At 39.9% G+C, this 24,882-nt stretch overlaps 1 protein-coding gene across 1 annotated transcript; it reads left to right on the top strand.

The window, feature by feature from the left end:
* Window positions 1–4,509: 4,509 nt before the first annotated feature.
* Window positions 4,510–24,357, top strand: sult6b1.2 (sulfotransferase family 6B member 1 gene 2; the record flags this gene model as incomplete). Its single annotated transcript, NM_001114037.1, is given in 6 exon segments — window positions 4,510–4,622; window positions 12,108–12,197; window positions 14,742–14,868; window positions 17,757–17,851; window positions 21,048–21,204; window positions 24,056–24,357. Coding segments are annotated over 6 exon segments (713 nt in total), but the record flags the coding sequence as incomplete, so codon positions are not given.
* Window positions 24,358–24,882: the final 525 nt, after the last annotated feature.

Raw genomic sequence — 24,882 nt, 5'->3', positions numbered from 1 at the left:
TTTCATCTGTCTATACATCTGAGGAGCCAGATAATGAAGGCTTCCCTTGTAATATGCCCAGTTCTAGTAATTTAGCTACTGACGCATGGGTCACTCGGGAGGAAATTCAAAAGAGACTTGAACATGTAAAGGTAAACAAAGGTCCAGGGCCGGATGGGATTCATCCCAGGGTATTAAATGAGCTGAGCGCTGTGATTACCAAACCTCTTCACTTAATTTTTCAGGATTCATTGAGGTCTGGCATGGTGCCAAGAGACTGGCGGATTGCTAATGTGGTGCCGTTATTTAAAAAGGGATCCCGTTCTCAGCCTGAAAACTATAGGCCTGTTAGTCTGACATCAGTAGTAGGAAAACTTTTGGAAGGGGTAATAAGGGATAGGGTACTTGAATACATTGCAGTTCACAATACTATTAGTTTGTGCCAGCATGGTTTTATGCGTAACAGATCTTGCCAGACTAATTTAGTTGCCTTTTATGAGGAGGTGAGTAGGAACCTTGATGCTGGAATGGCAGTTGATGTCATCTACTTGGACTTTGCTAAAGCGTTTGATACAGTACCTCACAGAAGGTTAATGATCAAATTAAGGAATATTGGCCTAGAACATAATATTTGTAATTGGATAGAGAACTGGCTGAAGGATAGAGTACAAAGAGTGGTTGTAAATGGAACATTTTCTAATTGGACCAGTGTGGTTAGTGGAGTACCGCAGGGGTCAGTCCTTGGGCCTTTGCTGTTTAACTTGTTTATTAATGACCTGGAGGAGGGCATAGACAGTACTGTTTCTATTTTTGCTGATGACACTAAATTGTGCAAAACTATAAGTTCCATGCAGGATGCTGCCGCTTTGCAGAGCGATTTGACAAAATTAGATAACTGGGCAGCAAACTGGAAAATGAGGTTCAATGTTGATAAGTGCAAAGTTATGCACTTTGGTAGAAATAATATAAACGCAAACTATCTACTGAATGGTAGTGTGTTGGGGGCATCCTTAATGGAGAAGGATCTAGGGGTTTTTGTTGATAACAAGTTGTCTAATTCCAGGCAGTGTCATTCTGTGGCTACTAAAGCAAATAAAGTGCTGTCTTGTATAAAAAAGGGCATTGACTCAAGGGATGAGAACATAATTTTGCCCCTTTATAGGTCCCTGGTAAGGCCTCACCTTGAGTATGCAGTGCAGTTTTGGGCTCCAGTCCTTAAGAAGGATATTAATGAGCTGGAGAGAGTACAGAGACGTGCAACTAAACTGGTTAAGGGGATGGAAGATTTAAACTATGAGGTGAGACTGTCGAGGTTGGGGTTGTTTTCTCTGGAAAAGAGGCGCTTGCGAGGGGACATGATTACTCTGTACAAGTACATTAGAGGGGATTATAGGCAGTTGGGGGATGTTCTTTTTTCCCATTAAAACAATCAACGCACCAGAGGTCACCCCTTTAGATTAGAGGAAAGGAGTTTCCATTTGAAGCAGCGTAGGTGGTTTTTCACGGTGAGGGCAGTGAGGTTATGGAATGCCCTTCCTAGTGATGTGGTAATGGCAGATTCTGTTAATGCCTTTAAGAGGGGCCTGGATGAGTTCTTGATCAATCAGAATATCCAAGGCTATTGTGATACTAATATCTACAGTTAGTACTAGTGGTTGTATTTATAGTTTATGTATGTGAGTGTATAGATTGGTAGGTGTGGGTTAGGTGTGCTGGGTTTACTTGGATGGGTTGAACTTGATGGACACAGGTCTTTTTTCAACCCTATGTAACTATGTAACTATGTAACTATCGTAAGTTTTGCGACTTTTTCGGATCATTCGTAACGTTATCGTAAGTTTTGCGACTTTTTCGGATCATTCGTACCGTTATCGTAAGTTTTGCGACTGTTTCGGATCATTCGTAACGTTATCGTAAGTTTTGCGACTTTTTCGTACCGTTATCGTAAGTTTTGCGATTTTTTCGGAGAATTCGTACCGTTATCGTAAGTTTTACGATTTTTTCGGTGCCGGCGAACCCAAATTGCGAACATCACGAAAAGTTCGCGAATTTGCGGACTTGCGAACACCCGATGTTCGCGCAAATTAGTTCGCCGGCGAACAGTTCGCTACATCTCTATCCCTTAAATGTCTTCTGTGTCCAAAAGAATAATATGTGGCAATATTAAAAACACTGCAGACAGGACCTAAGATAGCTAGGGACACTGCATGGTATAAGGTATTTTTGCAAAAAATATAGTTGATGACCTCCTCCAGATCATTGTCTTAGAAATGTTATAAATTTGCAGACAATATGTTAATAGAAGGGTCACTTATGTCAGGAACCAATGGCCTTTTCGCACTGTCAAGACAAAGGGTCTGGTCCTACCATTAGGGGCCAATGGACCTTAAAGGTTACATGCAGGCATCCTAAGCATACATTATTTCAGTACTGGAATGTAAAGCAAAGCTGGAAGGTAGGCACTGCGCAAGCAGGGTTTGCAGTCAGCCAGTGGCATGCAATAGTTTAGAAATAGTTCAAACAAAGGGTATTTGCCTTAGAGACAGGCCAGTTTTACCAGAGATCCGGGACAAGAGTACTTGCAGCAGGAGAACCTGCCAAAGACAGTGACATTGCTGTTGTTACCCTGGTGTCTAGTGTGCATCTGTGCCAGTCTTCCAGCTCTGGTGCAATGGCACAGAAAACCAGTGCTAACTTCTAGCATAATCAAATAGAGATTTGTGCTCACAGAATTTGATACATTTAGATAATTATGCTTTAGTTGTGTATTCATTTAAATCTATTTGAAGGAAAATGCCTCCTATATATTTAAGGCTTCATAGGGATAATAAGTCTAGACCCATAAATTCAACATGAAATTAGACTGTTTGCACCTCATACATCTAAGTGCCCAAGTTTCCTTGTGAGATTTATATTGAAATTTACACAGGGATCCATAGAACTTAACCTTTTATGAAGAATGCTCTGCAACAGATAGCAGTGAGTACATTACACAAGTGGTTATGCATATACAGGTGTCTTCTGTGACAAAACACATACTCTGCTCTGTAAATAGAGATATACCCAAGAAATATTAAATGGAAGTGTGGGTTCAGGAGGCAGCATTAAAGGAGAATGAAAGCTTACTGTATATAATCGAGTATAAGCATAGTTTTTCAGCACCCAAAATGTGCTCAAAAAGTCACCCTCGGCTTATACTCGAGTTGGTTCCCTCCAAACTAGCCCCCTCTGTCCTTTGTGTGCAAATTAGGCCACTCGCAACCAGACCCTCCAGTGCCCAGGCCCACTCCCAAATTCATCTTAATCTGCTATTCTCACCTGTCCCATTCTGCACTAGACATTTCACTTTATATTCTATATAAACTATATATAGTTTTGAAGGATTTTAACTCAGTGGGAGGAATTCACAAAAGTGGTGATATTCCGACACAATAAAAGTGGAGATAGATTTTTCGGATTTTCCACCTAATTCACAAACATCTATCTCCACTTTTGTGAATTCCCCCCTTTGTGTTTTAACTTGGTTGCTGATTAAGTGCTCTTAAGGTATCATTGTTGATAAAACAATTGTTTTTGTTGACCCTCCACTTACAGAGCTATTTTACAGTTTTTATTTGAAATAAATATTTAAAAACATATACCCCACTGTTGCCTCATTTAATGTAATTTTATTGGTATTTATTTTGATGAAACTTAGCAGTAGCTGCTGCATTTCCCACCCTAGGCTTATACTCGAGTCAATAAATTAGGTACCTCAGCTTATATTCGGATCGGCTTATACTAGAGTATATACGGTAATTAAAGAAGGGCTTAAGGAACAACACACACATGAATAATATTAATAAGTTTGAATGCATGAAATCACCGCTAAAGGCTCACAATGATGGCAATAGAATTCTATGAAATTCCATTTATAATGATATTTTTTTCTTTAGGTTTAATCAGAATTCTATGTTAAAAAATTAAAGATGCAATAAAAGTTACATAAATGGTCCCAACCCTAAGAATTTTAATAAAATCATTCATAATGTCAACTGACAGAGGATGTAATTAATGATGTCACTGGTGAAAAATTAAACATTTTATCACTAATTTCACACATCACCTATGGCATTTAATCAAAAATAATAATGTTTTTTGCAGTCAAATTATTTAAGGAGAAGGAAGAGAAAAAGCATCCCATTCTTGCATTTTCTTGTGCAGGGACTGCTGTTTGAAAAGGAGAAAATAGGCCATGGCACAGAGTACTACAACTAGAGTGTGACCCAGAGGAAACTTTTTGTTTTTGCTGTTAAGTGCCATATAATAAACAGTTTAATGAATGAAAGCTTCTATTCAACCCTGTTAAAATGTGTATCTACCAATGGGAGCAAGAAAGAGTTCATAATGATAGACAGAGAGGAATAGCAATGTCAGAGTACAAAAAATAATTACAAGTAATGCATGTTGAGGGCATAGACATTCTTGCTATATGTCTACTGATGTGCTATCACATATAATCATAGCTGTTTCGTTTTGTTCTTTGCATAGGGTCCAACTGGACTTACCAGATATTAAATTCCATACTACATACTGTGCACAAAAAGGAGGAATCAGCCATTGGGATTCCAATATTGGAATTTGGATCACCTGACAAATTTGAGGTATTTGTATCATTAAAACCATAGGCATTCAATACTAACAGTTGTAAAAACTGTCTATAACTCATCGCTCATGTAGAAGTATTATTCTTTCTCAATAGATTCACTAATGTTTGCAGACCATCACACCTCTCCCTATAAATGTCCTTGCACTTTTTTACATAAATAGAAAGAGGAGCACTGTGAAACAATTAAAAAGCAGTTTATTTTCAACATCAGTTGTATAGTTGGCTCACCAGTCTACAAGGTCAACACAGTGGGAGCGCACACATCTTTTTTATTTTTAGAACTTCTGGGTCTTAACTAACTGTGGAAAATGCAGCACTGGTTACAAATCCCATTGTAATTCTGGTTTTAACTTTTTATGAATTGGTTTAAAGAGACAGCCTCATTTTTATCTTTTGTGGCAGAATATGAACTTGTTTACTTTATAATATATAAAATTTCCTCTTTTTATTTTCCCTGCTTTACATATCCCTAGCACCCCTTTAAGTCAGTGATATATTTGTGAGCTGCTTTATATAACACTCTCTGAGTGGAGATAAAACGTGTGTAGGGAGAGCAACCAGCAATTCACACCCCTGTAACACGGTTCACCACCTAAACTTCAAGCCGGTCGATAACTTTATTCATATATCCAGGGGGTCATCAACATCAACATCAACAACAGGTACATCTCTAGGAAGTTCCGAGCAGGCTTAACTCATGTGGCATTTATACAAGTGCACAGTATATAGAGGCAATTATCTCTACCAGAGGTAACAAGGTTAGGTTGTCACTCTTGTCTCCGGTCTCCTTGGGATCTCCTGTCCTCACCTGGCTCAGCAATCTGGCACTCCTACGGTGCCCCTTTGCTATTCCACCAGGCCTTTCCTATTGGCAGACTCTGGCCCAAGTCCATCAAAACCCACTTTCTAGCCTACCCTATCTAGTGGATGATCCATGGGAAAACTATTTCCCTCTACCCTCACCAGTGGGGCAATAGGCGGCCCATGCTACTTATCCCTAACTCAGACACACAGGGGCACATTTACAATTTCTGGCGTAAATTCGCCAAAAAGAAGAAGAGAAAATTTAGTAATTTATCAAAGGGTGAAAATTTCTCTTCGTTCCCCTTTTCAATAAAGGCTATTTCACCTGATTCTGACTTGCGGATTGATGAAACTAGATCCGCAGTGACTGTATCAGTGATATAAAATCCTGCATATCAACAAAAACGTTGTATCTGGCCAGGGGCGCTTCTGCCATGAGGCGAGTTGAGAAACTCGCCTCAGGCGGCAGAAGCGCCCCAGTTACAAGGGGCGGCAAAAAGCCGCTCCTGGTAACTTTAAGAGCCGAATTTCCGGTTTTTAAACCGGAAATTCGGCTCTTCTAGTGCAGAGAGCACAATTGCGCTCTCTGTGCTAGCGATCAGACCGCCCCCGGACCCGCTCCTGCGCTGGAGAGGTAAGCGCTGGGGAGCGGGAGGGGGGCGGCATCCAGGAGCCGCCTCAGGCGGCAAGAGGGGCCCAAACGCCCCTGTATCTGGCAACAAATCCCATAGTGATATTCTTTAAATATGAAAGTTGTAAATGTAAAACATATTTGACTTAAAATATTTTTTATACCTCCTGTATTGTTACTGACTGTGTATTTCACACATGCTGACTGCCATGCTCAAATGATTCTAAATAAATAATATTATCTTATCCTGTTCATTAAAGTCATTAACATATCTATACTGTTTGTACAGGTATTGATTCAACCCCAGCATTGCAGTTTGTTAGAAACAGCTTATTAATGTTATTGTTGGACTGTAACAATATTTTTTTCTGCGTCTGACTTTGTTCTTACTGCAGCTGATAAGAGAGTTAGTCTTCCTTTTGGTTCCATGGACATTTAAAATAATTGGGCACTTTCACCAAGTTCAGCAACATAATTAATAAATACACATTTGTCCTGTATATAGCCACACTATAGCTCACATACGCTAGTGGATTTTCTCTGAAAGGTATTGTCGCTAGAGAAAATTTTCTAGGAAAAGTACGCTCTGGAGATAAATCTCTGGGGAAAATTCACCAGTGTTGTTAAAAAAATGAAGGGGCAAAACTGGACAGATTTGCTCGTCACTATTCTTCGCGACTTACTGCTTGATGTAGTTGTAAGTGTGGTAAAGCTTCCCAAGGCGAAACTTCACTCCTTACTAGTAAAAGTAGCCCCCTAGAGTCTGCTCAGCTGTTAAAGGAGAAGGAAAGGCTAATAAAGAGTTAATCCCAAGCTGCAGGCATACCTTCAGTTCTCTCAATAGTGCCCTTAAGTCTCCCCATACTTCACCCGTTCAGAAGCCAAACAGAAAAAAACGCTGAGCTGGGTAGAGAAGATTCCCATAATGCATCGCTCATTCAAGACTTGGCGACTTGTTACTGCAGGCGGCGCATGCGCACAGGGCAGGAGCATCCGGTTGCCATGGACGACACAGCGTCGCCGAACTCTGTGACAAGCAGGAGGGGGAAGGGGGGGGCAGGTGCTGCGAGCGGCGGACAAGTATGTAAGTTCTAGTATGTGTATCTCTGTAAATCTTTCATTAGGCAAGCCAGGAATATAGCGTTTTTACTCAGCAATAGTAGTACTATTTAATAGTGTGCTTAAAGGGGAACTATCGTGAAATTAATAATCATTAAAATGAATCATTACATAAAGTTATGAAAATCTCTAAATATAATGTATTAAAAATTTTATACAGTTTTTAATATATATCCGTTTTCACAGTGCTCCCTCTAGCAGCTGCTTCTCTCAGCCCTGCTCCTAGCCTGCTATGAAGTCGGAGTCGGGTTTAGCTAACTGACAGGTATGCCTTTCTCTCATTGGCCGCCAGTGCTGTCAATCTGGAGCTAAGGAAAGCCAGCATCAGTAGTTCAATGGCTTCAGAGGCTCCGTTTGAATGCAAAACTCCTGCCTGCTCTCTCCTTTTGCAGTGCCCTCTCCCTAGAAAGGTTTGTAAGAAGTAAATCAGTGGCTGGTGAATATTACATACAGGGCATTCAAACTGGGACATCAGCGTGTCTCACTGCTCAGCTAAAAGCATGTGCTGTGAAGGGGGGGGGGGAACTACTTCTGACACAGTCGGGGGAAGGGGGAAGTTGAAGTAGAGGCAGGAGTTTTGCAGAAATCTGTCCCTGAACAGAGAGAGGAGCCTTTTGCAGCAGTGACCTACCAATGCTGGTTTGTAATGCACACGCTTTTGGGAGGGGGCGGGGTCAGGAGAGAGCAGGAGTTTTCTGTGAAGATTTCAGAGAAGGGACAGAGCTAAAGTTGCTGCCTTTAGGTGACTTTTGGGAGAGGGGAGAGGTATATATCTCTGGGTGTTTGTGTGTATGTGTATCATTATCAGTGTGTGTGGGTATATTTGTATGTATCTGTGTGTGTGTGTGTGTGTGTGGGTATATTTGTATGTATCTGTGTGTGTGTGTGTGTGGGTATATTTGTATGTATCTGTGTGTGTGTGTGTGTGGGTAAATCTGTGTGGGGGTAAATCTATGTGTGTGTGTGTGTGGGTAAATCTATCTGTGTGTGTGTGTGGGTAAATCTGTGTGTGTGTGTGGGTAAATCTGTGTGTGTGTGGGTAAATCTGTGTGTGTGTGTGGGTAAATCTGTGTGTGTGTGTGTGTGTGGGTAAATCTGTGTGTGTGTGTGGGTAAATCTGTGTGTGTGTGTGTGTGTGGGTAAATCTGTGTGTGTGTGTGTGTGTGGGTAAATCTGTGTGTGTGTGTGTGTGTGTGGGTAAATCTGTGTGTGTGTGTGGGTAAATCTGTGTGTGTGTGGGTAAATCTGTGTGTGTGTGTGGGTAAATCTGTGTGTGTGTGTGTGTGTGTGTGTGGGTAAATCTGTGTGTGTGTGTGTGGGTAAATCTGTGTGTGTGTGTGTGTGGGTAAATCTGTGTGTGTGTGTGTGGGGGTAAATCTGTGTGTGTGTGTGGGTAAATCTGTGTGTGTGTGTGGGTAAATCTGTGTGTGTGTGTGTGTGTGTGGGTAAATCTGTGTGTGTGTGTGTGTGGGTAAATCTGTGTGTGTGTGTGTGGGGGTAAATCTGTGTGTGTGTGTGTGGGTAAATCTGTGTGTGGGTAAATCTGTGTGTGGGTAAATCTGTGTGTGTGTGGGTAAATCTGTGTATATGTACGTGTGTGGGTATATCTGTGTGTGTCAGTCCGTGAATCTATGTGTGTCTTTCTGTGAGAGAGAGTGTGTGTGTGTGTGCAAAGAAACCCTTACAATGGGCCAACTGCGTATGCAACCTCACATGGGAAAAATAACCTCTGTTGTGTAACATTTGCCTAAAAAAAATAAACTTCAGATTTGTAAATGTTTTTTCCCAAATCTGTGTTTGTGGTTGTAATTCCTACTCTGAACCCTGAGGGGAGTTACCAAGGTCAAGTAATTAATTACTGTTTGGTATGGTACAGGGTTGGCCAAGTGTTACACTAAGGCTACTGCTACGCAGGGCTGGATTGTCTGAACGAAGACCAAGAATCAGCCCCTTCACTGGCATCAGCCTTCTTACTTGCCTGTGCCCGGTACCACTGCTATGTTCAGAGTGCACACACGCAGTGGATTTCAGCTCTGAAATGTGAGAGTATGCATTTAGGAACTGACACGTGTGCGCACCCTGGACAAAGCAGTGGTACCGGGCGCAGGGAAGAAGGCTGATGCCAGTGAAGGGGCCAATTCTCTGTGTTTTTCCATAGCCTTATATGAGAATGTAATGTAATGCAAATTCAGGGAATGTAATGCAAATTCAGGGAAAATTCATAGGCACTATTTTCATTTAGGGTCTATACATCCAACATACTTTAGCAAGAAATTGTATTGAGATGTGGCAAATTGCAACATTTTTAAACGTTTTTCAGAAAAGTCATGAAAACCACTAAATTTAGGAGAGCTTTGCAGATTGGTACTTTGGTGTAAAAAAAGACACTTTAACCTTTTTGGATTTGTCAGATTGTGTACTTTCCAAAAATGTGGTTTTCAGGGGTCACCCTACATTTCTGCAGATTTTACCCCACATAAAACTGCCATGTGTTTATGAATTAGGTAAAGGTAAGCCATGAAATTAGAGTGCACAAGGTATATTTTGGGGTCTCTAAGTGCCATGTGCTTTGATAAACCTATGTACAGTGGGCATCAAACTGTTCATTAGCCCCCTGGGGTTCATATTTAGGGTGTTTTATCTTGGTACCTAATCACCTGTAGAAAATAAGAGGCTGCATATTGGAGGTTTTGAGGTGATTTTTGGAAATGTCATAAAAATCGGTAAACTTAGAAAAGCTTTGCAGCTTGGTACTTTGGAATGTGTACTTTCCAAAAATATATGGCTTACAGGGGCAAGCACATTTTTTACTAGCTTTATCCCACATATAATGATGTAAATGTGTTGATTTTGCAGGAGCTGAAATGACAGAAATAATTAATCATATGGGGGTATGTTCCCATTGGGCCCCTACATGCCACCCACATACTTAGGTAAACCTATACATATTGGTCATCAAACTGGCGTTCATATTTAGGGTGTTTTCTCTTGGTACCTAGTGATTTGTGGGAGATAAGTTGCTGCAAAGTGGAAGCTTTGAGGTGTGGAAGGATGCTTTGCCTTCAGCATAGGGGAGGGCGGGACATTGTTACTGGTTTTGTGACATCACAGCACGTTGTTGCCACTCCCATTCAGCAATCTCTTGAACTGACTCTGTGAGAAAGGCTTCTAATAGTCTGTAATCATATTTCTTTTATTTAAAAAAGTAAGCATTTTTGGTAAACAAATATATTTGAGAATTTTATTATTTTGATTATATCTATCCATCTGAAAAATTAAATTTTCACGATAGTTCCCCTTTAATAGATTTTAACTTTCCTTCTCCTTTAAGCACCCCTGCTGTGGCCTGGTCTCTTCCTGCGCTCTCCCATATAAACCTCTAATTACGGGTAGGGTTCCACTCTTATACCCTCAACATCACACTGCTCTTTGGAAGTTGGTGGTGTGAACTACACTTAACAATTCTAATTACTCTAACTCTAATTCTAACTCTATTGTCATCTACTGGCCATTTAAAAGGAAAACATGCAGTCACAACACATAAAAATACAATTAACCCTGTTCCACCCCCTTACATGTGGCATAAATGTTGTTGTTCTTTATTGGTAATTGTGGTGCTAGTAAACTATGCCATTCAGTTTATGTAGTGTAAATTAAATAAGTGCACCCAAAGAAATCTAAGACAATAGTAGTAATTGCAGTTTATTAAAAGACAAGGCAACTCAAAATATAATTTTTTGCCTAATAAAAAAACCCAAAATTCTAAGCAGCTTTGCAATATACATTTATTACAAGTTTGTAATGGTTTTTGAGTTATTTATATATATATATAATTGCTATTAGAAGCAGTGCTTGCCTGTCCTTTTCTATTCTCTGCCCTGGTGGCTCAGACTGTTGAAACATTGTAACACAAGGCAGCAGACTGACAGACCTGTATTGCTGGAGAAGCAAGATCTTTGCAACATTGTTTAAAATGTAACAACCAGGAGTTCAGCAAATGCTGCTTTCAATAGCAATTACATTTACAAATAACGTTTAAAGCGCTACAAATTTTTATTTTTTTTCATATTGGAAAGTTGCTTAGAATTATGTTTTCTTTCATTATGCAAAACATTATTTTTGGGGTTGACATGCCCTTTAAACCCCCTCTAAAGTTTTTACTGGGACAAGTCATTGTTGAATGTTATTTGGCAAGGATGCAATAGTTTTGCAAAAATATTTTTACATAAAGGAATATGAAGAGATTAAGATTTCAGATGCTGACAATGACAATGTTTGTATTGTTTATAATGACTGGAAAGAAGAACTCAAAAGAGTTCCATCAGTTACTAGCAGTTATTCTCAGCTTGCATCTTTGTGCTCATACCGGGGTAACTCACCAACAAAACGAAAGCATTAAACTGTCTACCTACACCCATTCGACATGTAATTTTCCTATACCGTAAGGCACAAGTGAAAGGGTGAGGAATCTGAGACCTGGTTGACTTGCCCAACTCCATGCACAGGGTATGGGGTAGAATATCACCTAACAAACTTTTAAAGATAGACAATACACAGTGATTCAAGAAGAATGCACAGATTTCAAAATGTTAATAAAGGATCACTGAGACACATGCACATATATCACACTTATTTAGACATCACTATGGAGATAGAGACTCTGCTACATGCACTACATTTTTGGTAAATGAAATTTCTTCTACCTGCCCAACGTGTTTTTAACTGCAAAATGTACTCTGCAATGTATCTCTGTCTGAAAATGTATTTGCATTCCCAGTATTTTTACTCTGCCATGCAGTTATTTGGTCCTCAAGAGATTCACAATCTAATCCCATAACATTTTTTTTACAAAGGCTAGTGAACATTATTTCAGATACTTTTTAACCTGGTAATATTTTTTTCTTACATTTCCTACCTGTACCTTAGAAACTCAACCAAGAACCTTCACCAAGAATCTTTAGCACACATTTACAGTATGATTACTTACCAAAATCTGTGTCTGCAGGAAATGTAAAGGTAAGGCAATATTTTTTTTGCAATGATGCAGTTCATATAATATCTATCCTACTCCTAGAATAGTATTATGGTATTTTAGGTAGTTGTTGCTGCTGTTACCCCTGTATAATTCAATTATGGCCCGTTTAATGGTTTGCCTCATAAAACACCTCTTGTTGATAAATGCCTTCCTCCTCATTTCCATATGATTATGTCAGTTTGCCATATGTAAAGTGTTTTACATGCCTTGATTTTAGTTTATATGTAATGGAAGATTATTTTTGAGTACTTTGTCACCAGCAGAAAAAGGTATTTCCTGATTTCCCACAAGGTGACAAATCATATGGTCTGCCATTAACCTTAAAGTACAGAGGCTACATTCCTGTTGGTCTATTGCCCTGCTTCAAAGGGCAGACTCTGCAAATAGGGATGTAGCGAACATCGCCAAAAATGTTCGCGAACCCGTTCGCGGACTTTCGGCAAAACTCGCGAATATTCGCGAACTTTGCGAACCCCATAGACTTCAATGGGAAGGCGAACTTTAAAACCTAGAAAAGCCATTTCTGGCCAGAAAACTGATTTTAAAGTTGTTTAAAGGGTGCCACGACCTGGACAGTGGCATGCAGGAGGGGGATCAAGGGCAAAAATTTATCTGAAAAATACTTTGTAAAAAAAAACGCCAAAAAAACGCCAAAAAAACCCGCAAGCTATTCCTATGTATACGCATAGGCGAAAAAGCGAAAAAACGCAGTGGAAAAAATCGAGGCAAAAAAACACGGCGCAAAAAAAACCGCGGCGAACCCAAAATGGCGAACTTCGCCAAAAGTTCGCGAATTTGCGGACTTGCGAACACCCGATGTTCGCGCGAATTAGTTCGCCGGCGAACAGTTCGCTACATCTCTATCTGCAAACTCATTGCAGGCAAAAGTGACAAATTAGTGGCAGTGTAAATAACTACTAATACAGTTTACTCTTAAAACTATCATTTTATCAAATTTTGTTTGAATAAATTAATGTTTAGATTTAATTAAAAAAAATGCCTTAATTAAGCAAACGTCAAAATGACTGTACAGTTTTGCCTAAAACCACTGAAGGTATACAGCAACGATAATGTGCTACTTTCTATAAATATTAACAGTATTAAAAGTCTTCATGGAGCACAGTTGTGTGTTGTTACACAGGTCATGGTCAATGGCTAATGTCCTATTTATATAAAATAAATAATTGACAAAAATGTTTTTTTCTGATGGGCTGTTTATTGTCTGAAGGTGAACATCCCCTTAGGACTTCAGCTTGAGCTCAAAAGCAGGAATGATGTGATGCATAAAGTATATCTTGGGATAACTTGGGTGCATTTATTGATACAATAAATAGTTAATTGAAGATGGGTACCCTCACCTACACCCCCCCATGAGGAACAGCATACAGAGAGCCTGAGACAGAGCTGGCTCATACTAGGAGATGCAGGAGCCCTGGGAAAAGTTTATGCAGAAAATTAGCAATAATTAATCAGGTAAACAGCAAGGCTGGCTGTTATTGGGGATAAGAACAAAGACAAGCCTCATGCATCATGATTGAGGTTCAACCAAGCTATAAGATACCCCTTGAATTTATTCAACCTCGCAGGATCTCTGTTTTAACTAACCTTTTAGAGTGGTACTAAAACTTAGGGGCACATTTACTAATCCACGAACGCTCCGACTTTTTTGTCGCTCATGCAACTTTTTCGTACCTTGCACAAATTTTTCGTACTTGCGGCAAAATTTGTGCGACAAAATCGTATTGTCGTGCCGAGTATGAAAGTTTCAGATTCATTCAAGCTTCGGTATCGTGACTTTCCTTGAGCAAGGTTGGAACTGCCGAGTGCCATTGAGTCCTATGGGAAAATAATCATGCACAGGATCAAAGTCAGAAAGGTTTTCCTGCATTTTACGATTGTTCGCTATTAAAATTTAGTGACTTTCAGATCGCCAATACGATATTATCGTGACTAATACGATTTTTTCGTAAGCATATTCGTGATATTTGCGATTTTAAGAAATTATCAGATCCAATCCGAATTTATCCCATTCGGGATTCAAACTCGTGATTTCATGAATCTGGCCCTTAGTGTTAGGAGTGTTTAAAAATGCGACAGGAAAATAACTGTTAAATTCATAATACACATTCATTACACAAAAACAAAGAGAAAATGCCTTTACTTCTCAATGCACCAGGTATGACAATTGCTTTCAAGTCTACAGCCTGGGAATATTTTTGCCAAACTTCTGTACTAAAGTGATCGTAACAAGTGAAATGCTCACAGGAGCATTTGATTAACACTGTTTATGGCCTGTTATCAAAGGTTTCCATAAGATAAATTGTTCATAAGGACCTTGTAGGTGCCCAATAGACAGTCAGTGACTGCTTCTGAGTTTCTAAAGTAAACAGTAGACTGCCCAGTTTAGCTCTGTACCTGTTACTTAGTACTCTACCAGCTATGTTCATCTTTACTTTACTTCTTGAATCAGATAGATGGTTGCTACTTCATGACGACATCCTCTGTCTTCTTTGTACCATGTTCAGATACTGGCGGTTTTTCGGAATCCAAAAGACACAGCAGTATCCTTCTACCATTTTTACAACAACAACCCAGGTCTTCCCAGCTACAGTTCATGGGATACATTCCTGCAGGATTTCATAAGTGGAAATGGTAATTCATTTTTTTGTTTTTCCACATGATTTTTTAAACAAAAGGAAGAGCATTCTTAGAGATTTCAGATCCCTTAAGTAGCTGCCCCCTCCGAAGGGGGGCAAGCTGAAATTTGACTCGAGTTTTTATATGGTACACTCCAGAGGTAATACCCTAGATGTATTTCAGGATTTGGTAGAAAAGCAATTGTTGGCTTTAAAAATGGAAACTAAGGACCGATTTACTGTTTCTAACCTGAGTAAAAGGGAGCATTTGGCTCTTAAGCAGTTAAGGGAGGATAAGTCCCTAACTATCAAAAATGCTGACAAAGGGGGAAAGGTTGTTGTCATGGACTCGGTTGCTTATGAAGCTGAAGCCATACGGCAACTGAGTGATACGTCCACCTACCAAACTCTGGGGTTTAATCCTTCGGAGAAGTTCATTAAAGGTTTGGTGTTTGGTGCGCAGACTAATGGGCTCATTAGTATAAAAGTTAGGGATTACTTACTACCCACTAACACTAAGGTACCGGTGTTTTATCACTTACCTAAGGTGCACAAGGTGGAGGGCCCACCGGTTGGTAGGCCCATAGTGTCAGGCATTATGTCACTTAATGAGAGATTATCTGAATTTCTAGATGTGTTGTTACAGCCTTTGGTGTTGCGTTTGGTGTTGTACGTTCGCGACGGCACGTCTGATAAAAAGATTGCTCCTAAAAAGATTGCTGTTAGAGAGACTTGCGGAGCAGCCATTGAAATAAGTGTTCCTATATTTGTAACAACTTATAGCAAACAATTTTATAAGGTTAGAAATATTATTCAGATCCTCAGCTTGCCCCAATTATAGCCAACAGCTGTAAGTTTGTGTCTCGCAGAGCCCCCACTTTAGGAAATTATTTGTTCCCAACAGTGTTCAATTCGGAAATAACTAAATCTACTTGGCTTGCTACGAAGGGGACATATCCTTGTGGGGCAAAAAGGTGCATTACGTGCACATATATTAAACGTTCTAATGCTTTTGAGAGCACTGCAACGAATAGATCATTTGACATGCGTTTTTACGTGAACTGTAACACGCGCTATGTAATTTATTTGCTGACATGCATTGGGTGCTCCCTTCAGTATGTAGGCTGTACTATTCGTTCCCTTAAAAGTATAATGCGTGAGCACATAGGGCACATTGTTGCAAAAAATAAAAATAATCCAATGTCAAGGCACTTCATGGATTGTTGCAATGGCGATGTAACTAAGTTGCAGATTCAAGTGATTGACAGGGTATTTCTGGATGAACGTTGTAGCAATATGTGGACTAATTACAGAAGGAAGTTAAATGGATATTTTTATTAGGCACGCGCCAACCGAATGGTTTAAATTCCATTTTTGATGTCAATTGTTATGTTCCTTCTAAACGTGAATGCATTATGATATAGTTTATTGCTTTATTCATTGTTTCTTTCCCTTTTATTTTTGTTTTTATTCATTGTGTGATGTCACTAATTATGGGGCTATATATATCAAGTGTGTCTTTTCAAACGTATGCCTATGATTAAGTGCGCATGCGCACGAAACACGTCAGGCATCTTAGGTTTTAAGAAGATGTGAATAAAGATTGTGCTTTTACGATACGTTTTGGCTGTCCGTGGTGCTTTTGAAGCTGTTGGAAAACCCTCCGAAGGGGAACAAAATAATGGAATGTAGTGAGGGCAGCCTTAAAAGAGAAGAAAAAATCTAAAAACTTAGAGGGGACAGAATGTTAGGCACCCCCCCTCCCCTTCTTCTGCCGCTGTGCAGTTTGTGCATGCACAGTAGAGTGAACAAGAAAGTCAGCACATAAGCCCGCCCCGGGATTCCAACGAAACATGATGGAAGAAAGAGGATCACTCAGTTGCATCAACCCCGGGGCCAGTGCAGTTTTTAGCTAACAGGAGCACTGGCCCAGGGTATTAGTTAAGTGATTACAATCACCAGGGGGTGCCTAACATTCTGCACCCCCCTAACATTTGGCACCCCCCAGTGATTGTAACTTTCCTTCTCCTTTAATGTCAGATAGGGTAAAATCTGGGTTAAATGCATTTATGCTGTCCTTTAGATTCATAATAGTAATGGGGCAGATCTACCCACTACTGTATGTTAAACTCTGCTTGAATTCATAATTTTCATATTATACAATAAAGTTTTCACAATTATGGTCTTCAAATAATTTGTACCAACTATACACCTTTATTCAGAGAAAGCTCTAGATATCAAAATTGCCTACCCCTATTCCCTGCCCTAATCCCCCACAGCCAACTTAATGGTCTGTGTCCCCTGGCACTCATCAAATAGGGATACACCAAATCCTGGATCCCAAAACCTCTTTTTTGCAGGGTTCAGATTCAGTCAAATTCTTAGTCCAAGTCCAACTAAATCCTACATATCACGTGACTCTAGACCAGTGATCCCCAACCAGTGGCTCGTGAGCAACTGATTGGAGGCAAGTTTTGGTTGCATAAAAACCAGGTGTACTGCCAAGCAGAGCCTCCTGTTGGCTGCCAGTCCATATAGGGGCTACCAAATAGCCAATAACAGTACTTATTTGGCACCCCGGGAACATATTTTATGCTTGTGTTTCTTCCTTAATTTTTTTTGTGATCTTTCTGACGTGCATATGTGATTGATGCTTTGGATTCTGTTTGGGATTGGCTGAATCTTTGGTGGCAGATACAGTATTTATCCAAATCCTAAAATTCTGGGATGCAAATGGGTATGCATGTGCATCCCTACTAGCAAATGGATATCCAAAACGTTGTACCAAACATGATGTAACACTGCCAGGAGAGAGCCTTGCATATAAAGAATTCATACCTGGTACAGGTGTCTTCTGCAATATTTTGTCCTAAACTTAACATTAGACTATTCTTTTGTTTTTAGTTTCCTTTGGATCATATTTTGATTATGCTATCACATGGAACAAACACATTGATGATGAAAATGTTTTGATACTGACTTTTGAAGAAATGAAAGAGGTGGGTTTATCATAGAGACACAAAACATGTGTTTCTATCACATTTGCTATATGTTATAATGTTTCTTAGAAAAACATTCTGCCTTTGTACCAGTCCTAATATTAATTCGATCCCTGTACTTCCAATCTGGATGTTGAATGCTCTTTCCAACTAGACTGAGGCTCCACGTGAACTAGATGGCTCCATTCATCTTCACTTTACTTCTTGAATCAGATGGATTGTTGAAACTTCATGAGGACATTGGTCTGTCTTGTCTGTATGATGCACAGATACTGGTGGTTTTATAGAATCCAAAATATAGCCTTACACATAAACAGTTTCTTTTTGTGGTCAGTACTTCTGACCTAGAGTTTCAGTTGCAATTTATACTGTATATATATTTTTTCTTGGCTATAGGGGCCTATTTCTTATACTGTAATTCAAGAAAGCCTATGTTTTACTGTAGCCAGATAACATGTCTCATAGACATAAGCAGCCCATACAAATGGCCTAAAATATCAGATCCGCCATGGATGGCAGGGTCTATGATAGATAAAGAAAAGCACTACTTAAAGTGGAAGGTCACATACCCTTAAAAAAACCTTATCATTTGGCAATGATTTACTTTTTATTTTCTGTGGCCTTTGAATTGTTTTATATAGTTAATGTACCTAACAATAAATCACCCATTATTGTTGTACCATTACTGTTAGTTTATTAGACCAGGGGAAAACTATATAGGTAATATTTTATTTGACATGGAGATAGGACACATTTATGTAGGGAGACAAAGCAATCATTTTAGTGCAAAAACATTGCATGGCTAATTGAGAAAATTGTTTCATCCTATGGCAGCATAGTATTACTTTTGGTGTATGTTCTCTCCCCGTTGATTATGCAGAGGAATACTAACATGCCCCCAAACACATAAGTACCTCCTCCACCATACCCCCCCATCTTAGTTCATTAGCTGAAAAACAAAACACCTCTCATTAGGGAGGGTATGCTGCCATGGAATGAACAGGAAAAGAAAATTAAGGTAAGTATGAAAAAATGTTCTCCTTTCCTGGTCATCCCTGGCAGAATAGTAATTACCTTCGGGAAATACCAAAGCAATAACTGAAGGGGGAAACAAATGATGCTGCAACAATTTTAATCAATAGAAGCTGAAAGGACAGATTATCCAAATTAAATATCTGAAGAAAACAACAAACAAAATGAATGCTTAATAATGCTTAATGAAAGCATTTGGAGAAGCCCAAATTGCTGCTTTGAAAATCAAGTCAAAGGAAATGCCTGCCTCTGCTGCCCAAGAAGCCGCCACACTCCACTGTGAATGTGCCCTCACTTCTGAAGGTAATGGTCTGCCCTGCTCTGTATGCACCCTGGAAATGGCCTTGACAATCCAGCTACTCAGGGTTCTTTTGGATGCAGGCATACCCCTTTCTAGCACCCACCAGAACAATAAAGACTTCCTCAAGGATGATCTTCTGATGTCATAGGACTAAAGGCCCCCATACACGGGCCGATAGAAGCTGCCGATATTGGTCCCTTGGACCGACTCGGCAGCTTATCTGCCCGTGTAGGGGCAGAAACGAGCGGGCTGGCCGACCAATATCTGGCCTGAAATTGGCCAGATGTCGATCGGCCAGGTTAGAAAATCCAGTCGGATCAGGGACCGCATCGGCTCGTTGATGCGGTCCCTGAACCGACTGCCCCATGGTCGCAAATGTAATCCGATCGTTTGGCCCTGGGGATTATTTTTTTTTAAGGCACTTGCTACCGGATATCGCCCACCCGTAGGTAGGGATATTGGGTGAAGATCCGCTCGCTTGGCGACATCGCCAAGCGAGTGGATCTGCCCGTGTATGGCCAGCTTAACTCCCACAGATGAGAACAATGGCTTGTTAAAATGAAAAGATGAGACCACCTTTGGCAAGATGGAAGGAACAGGTCTTAAAATTACTTTTTAATGGAGGTCTAATTCTGAGAACTGCTTTAAAAAATTCAACAGACAATTTTTAGGACCCATTCTTGATCTAAGAGCTCCTTGTTCTCAGCATGGAGAGGAAAAACATTTTTCTTTTCTTAGAAAACATATGGTAGTAGACTCTGGTTGATTCTCTTTAGAAACTGCAGGTTGCTTAAGAAAATCAGACACAGCCTCTTTAATCCACTGCATGATTATTTGCTGATTAAGAAACGTAGAAATAGAAGGAGGTTGTTTATCTTTGATATGTAAAGCATATTCCTAAAAAGCATTCCTGGCATACTCTTGTATCATGGCAGGATTGTCACAAGCCTTGCATGATCTATAATCCATATTATCTTCCCCTCCTGAAGTGTTTCCTGCTTGAAGTCTCTTCAGTGGGGACAGAGGAGTCACTATATAGTATAATAAAACAACAATAATGTGTCAGCTCTTTTTGTAGACACCTAAAATAAAAAAGAGGGAGCTGGTAGGACACTCACTAAGAAGATTTAGAGGCAGCATGTCTGCTAGCAGCCGGATCCATGATGCCACACTGAGAGGGCACTCTAGGGCAAGGACACCAAAACAGGCTCTTTAAACTTGAAAAACGCACCATGTGATGTCGCTTCTGAGCATGACTGAAGGGGGTGCTCAAGCACTATCAAAGTATACGCACATTGAAGAAAACACTGAGGCAGTGATCCCCAACCAGTGGCTTGTGAGCAACATGTTGCTCAACACTCCCCTTGATGTTGCTCCCAGTGGCCTCAATATAAGTGGAAGCAAGTTTTGGGAGCACAGAGACTCAGAGAGTTTTACTCCGAGCAGAGCCTCCTGCAGACTAGCAGTTCACATGAGTCTACCAAATAGCCAATCACAGCCCTTATTTTGTACCCCCAAAAAACTGTTTTCATGTTTGTGTTTTTACATCTGAGTGTGGTTCACAAGTTCCTGCACTAAGGAATCCATAAGTGCCCTACCTGCACCTATACCTACCAAGAGAAAAAACAAAGACAGGTAGGTATGGTGGAGGTGGAGGCATGTTTGTTTCTTCTGCGTAACCAACAGGGAGAGAGAGTACCTTATAAATGGTGAGGAGATGATTATAAATATAAAAGAATAGCCAACAGTTTCTAAATTTAAGTCAAACCCAGCACTCTCCCTCTTTACCTTGTACATGAGAAATATACGAGTTGTAGTTGAACAGCAACTATAAAACTGACTGATTAAGATATATGTTTGCAGGACTTATACAAAGCAGTGAAGAAGATATCCACTTTCTTTGGGTTTTCACTGACTGAGGAGCAAGTTCAATACATTTCAGACAAAGGCACATTCAAGTCTATGAAGGAAAAATCAGATAAAACTCATGGTAATTTTGGGAAAGTTCTATTTAGAAAAGGTAAGAACATATAGTTAAACAGTTGCATTTTTTTCCATCAGCCCTGTGAGTAGACAAATTATTCACAAATATATTTTAGCCACAAAACTTTGGCGTAAGTTAGCAAAAGGTCTCAGTAACACAAGCACCTTATTTAGTGGGTACTGGAACCCCGTGCACATTCCATAAAGTGAGAGGCAGAAGGTATTGGTTCCCCAAGCACATTATATACAGTGAGAGGCAATGGTTAATGATACAAACTCATTATATTGACACCCCAGCTCTTTAACACACAGGAAGGGGGGGGGGGCACAATGACTCCAGTAATAAGGAGGGCAATTCTAACTTCCATCAGTATGTTCCATTTCTCCTGCTAGTGAAACAATGCAGCATCCAACCCCTGGTATGATGACAGGACCACTATCCTCTGAATATCTCCTCTTTTCTCTCACTGCCCTTTTCTTGAATTGTGCCCCTTTCTTTCCTCTGTCCCCACCACATATGATTCTGACCTGCAGAACCTGCCCTGAATATTGGAAAAAGAAACTTTTTATCGGCAGCCACTTTAGATTGGCCTGTTTTCTAACATAGCATTTGGCATGCTAGAATTGGACACTACAGTGATATCAAAATTGAATCACTTGTAGAATGTCACTGTACAATTGCAATGCCTAATCTAAAGTTGCTGCAGCAGAAACCTTTCTATCATCAGCAAATATGGGGCAGGATTAGCAGGAAAATCACACTGCATCAGGCAGCACCACTTGTCTATTTCAAAAAAGGAAAATGTGATACAGGTATGAGACCTGTTATCCAGAATGCTCAGGACCTGGGGCTTTCCAGGTAAGGGATCTTTCCATAATTTGGATCTCCATACCCTAAGTCTACTAAAAATCATTTAAACATCATTTAAACCTAATAGGATTGTTTTGCCTCCAATAAGGATTAATTCTCTCTTAGTTGGGATCAAGTACAAGGTTCTGTTTTATTATTACAGAGAAAAAGGAAATCATTTTTAAAAATGTGAATTATTTGCTTATAATGGAGTCTATGGCAGATGGCCTTTCCGTAATTTGGAACTTTCTGGATAACGGGTTTCCGAATAAAGGATCCTATACCTGTACAAATTTTAGGGGATGCCCCCCATGGTTTTGGTGCCTATGACCTCCATGTTGGGTGTAATTCCAAGGATAGGAGCCAAACATTAAGGTGGCCATACACAGTGCAATCTGCTCAATATCAATGATTCTGAGAAAGGTGAAAAAGCATCCTAGAACTACACGGGAGGAGTTAGTTAATGACCTCAAATTAGCAGGGACCACAGTCACCAAGAAAACCATTGGAAACACATTACACCGCAATGGATTAAAATCCTGCAGGGCTCGCAAGGTCCCCCTGCTCAAGAAGGCACATGTGCAGGCCCGTCTGAAGTTTGCCAATGAACACCTGAATGATTCTGTGAGTGACTGGGAGAAGGTGCTGTGGTCTGATGAGACCAAAATAGAGCTCTTTGGCATTAAGTCAACTCGCTGTGTTTGGAGGAAGAAAAATGCTGCCTATGACCCCCAAAACACCGTCCCCACCGTCAAGCATGGGGGTGGAAACATTTTGCTTTGGGGGTGTTTTTCTGCTAAGGGCACAGGACAACTTATTCGCATTAACGGGAAAATGGACGGAGCCATGTATGTGAAATCCTGAACGACAACCTCCTTCCCTCTGCCAGGAAACTGAAAATGGGTCGTGGATGGGTGTTCCAGCACGACAATGACCCAAAACATACAGCAAAGGCAACAAAGGAGTGGCTCAAGAAGAAGCACATTAAGGTCATGGAGTGGCCTAGTCAGTCTCCGGACCTTAATCCAATAGAAAACCTATGGAGGGAGCTCAAGCTCAGAGTTGCACAGAGACAGCCTCGAAACCTTAGGGATTTAGAGATGATCTGCAAAGAGGAGTGGACCAACATTCCTCCTAAAATGTGCGCAAACTTGGTCATCAATTACAAGAAACGTTTGACCTCTGTGCTTGCAAACAAGGGTTTTTCCACTAAGTATTAAGTCTTTTTTTGTTAGAGGGTTCAAAAACTTATTTCACTCAATGAAATGCAAATCAGTTGCTATCTTTTATTTAAAGTTATTTTTTCGATTTTCCTTTTGATGTGCTATCTGCCACTGTTAAAATAAACCTACCATTGAAATGATACTGTTCTGAGACTTTTCATTTCTTTGTCATTGGACAAACTTACAAAATCAGTGAGGGGTCAAATAATTATTTCCTCCACTGTACATCTAAAAATGTAACTTTGCACTATGCACTACATCCATAATTGAGACTTACTGACCAATGTCAATAACAGATCAACTGTGCAGAAACCCAAGAGATAGATCAAAGGACTTAATCATTTCGTGAAACTTCCATCAGTTTTTCATTTTACTTTGCATGTTGATTAATAGAATGCTAAGGATCTGGGGTCTTACAGATAAGGGAGCTTTTCATAATGTTAATATGATTTTACATTAGTATTGTTTTGATTCCAGTAAGGATTTATTATATCTTTGCTAGGGCCTTCCTGTAGTTCTGAACATTCTGGGTAATGGGTTTCCAGAGAACTGTTTTTTTACCTGTACATATATTAATGTACAGTATATAATTAAATGGGGCGGAGACTAATGTGTATGATCTATAATCTCTGTAATATGCAGCAGAATATGTCAGTGCTATATAAATTATTATAAATATAAATAAATGGATAAAAGTAGATTGAGGGAGCTAAGGTGTTTTTAAAGAAGAGCTTTTTTCATTTTTGTAGATAATATCTATGTAAAACCACTAAACATGCATGATAAAGCTTTCATGTGTTTTGCTTCATTTGAAGGTGATGTTGGAGACTGGAAAAACCATTTTTCGGAAGCTCAAAGCAAAGAAATGGATGCCAAATTCGAAGCGTGTTTAGCAGGAACAAAGCTTGGAAATTTGTTAAAATATGATATATATTGCAAGGCATAAAGTATACGAACAGACAAATTGAGAGCAATGCCCTTTAAATGTTCCTTTGTTCATTATTCTTATTTCACCCTATATCAGCCATGGTCTTGCTTTCCCTTTCAACATAATTAAGCAAATATCCTCTATATTTGGATCCTTATCCTTTTTTAAAAAAAAACATTCATTTTCAGACATTTGTGTTACGTTGTACCTGTGTTCTGATGAAGAAAAGTACTGATTAAAAGGTTATGATATCTAAATACATAGATTTCAACTAAATAGATCCAAGGTGGCCATACACAGGCAGATTTAAGCTGCCAAATGAAATCCTTTAGATCAATTCGGCATCTTATCTGCTGGTGTATGGGGCCCCCTGACTGGCCTCTCCAATTGGTATCTGGCCGAATATCGGGCCAAACAGTCAAATTAGCCCAATATCTCCCAACTTAGGTGGGCCTAAGATCTGTCTGTTTGGCAAGGTCACCAAATGTGCATGGCCTCTTTAACTCTGTGAAATGTTGCAGAATATATTATTCTAGATAGGTGCAATTAAAAGTTTGCATTTGGGTACAGCCTATTATCATCAGAGAGGTTAAGGGGACAATTGTAGGAAGCATGGACACACAAATGGGAAGGGATGGAGACATTTCAGCAACATAGAGCAATCAGAGGAAAGTGAAGGGCAACGTGCACCAATAGTAAATGTATATATTTTGT

The sequence above is a fragment of the Xenopus tropicalis genome, chromosome 5 (genome assembly GCF_000004195.4).
Source record: "Xenopus tropicalis strain Nigerian chromosome 5, UCB_Xtro_10.0, whole genome shotgun sequence".
Lineage (NCBI taxonomy): Eukaryota > Metazoa > Chordata > Amphibia > Anura > Pipidae > Xenopus > Xenopus tropicalis.
This window is presented reverse-complemented; position numbering and strand designations above follow the sequence as displayed.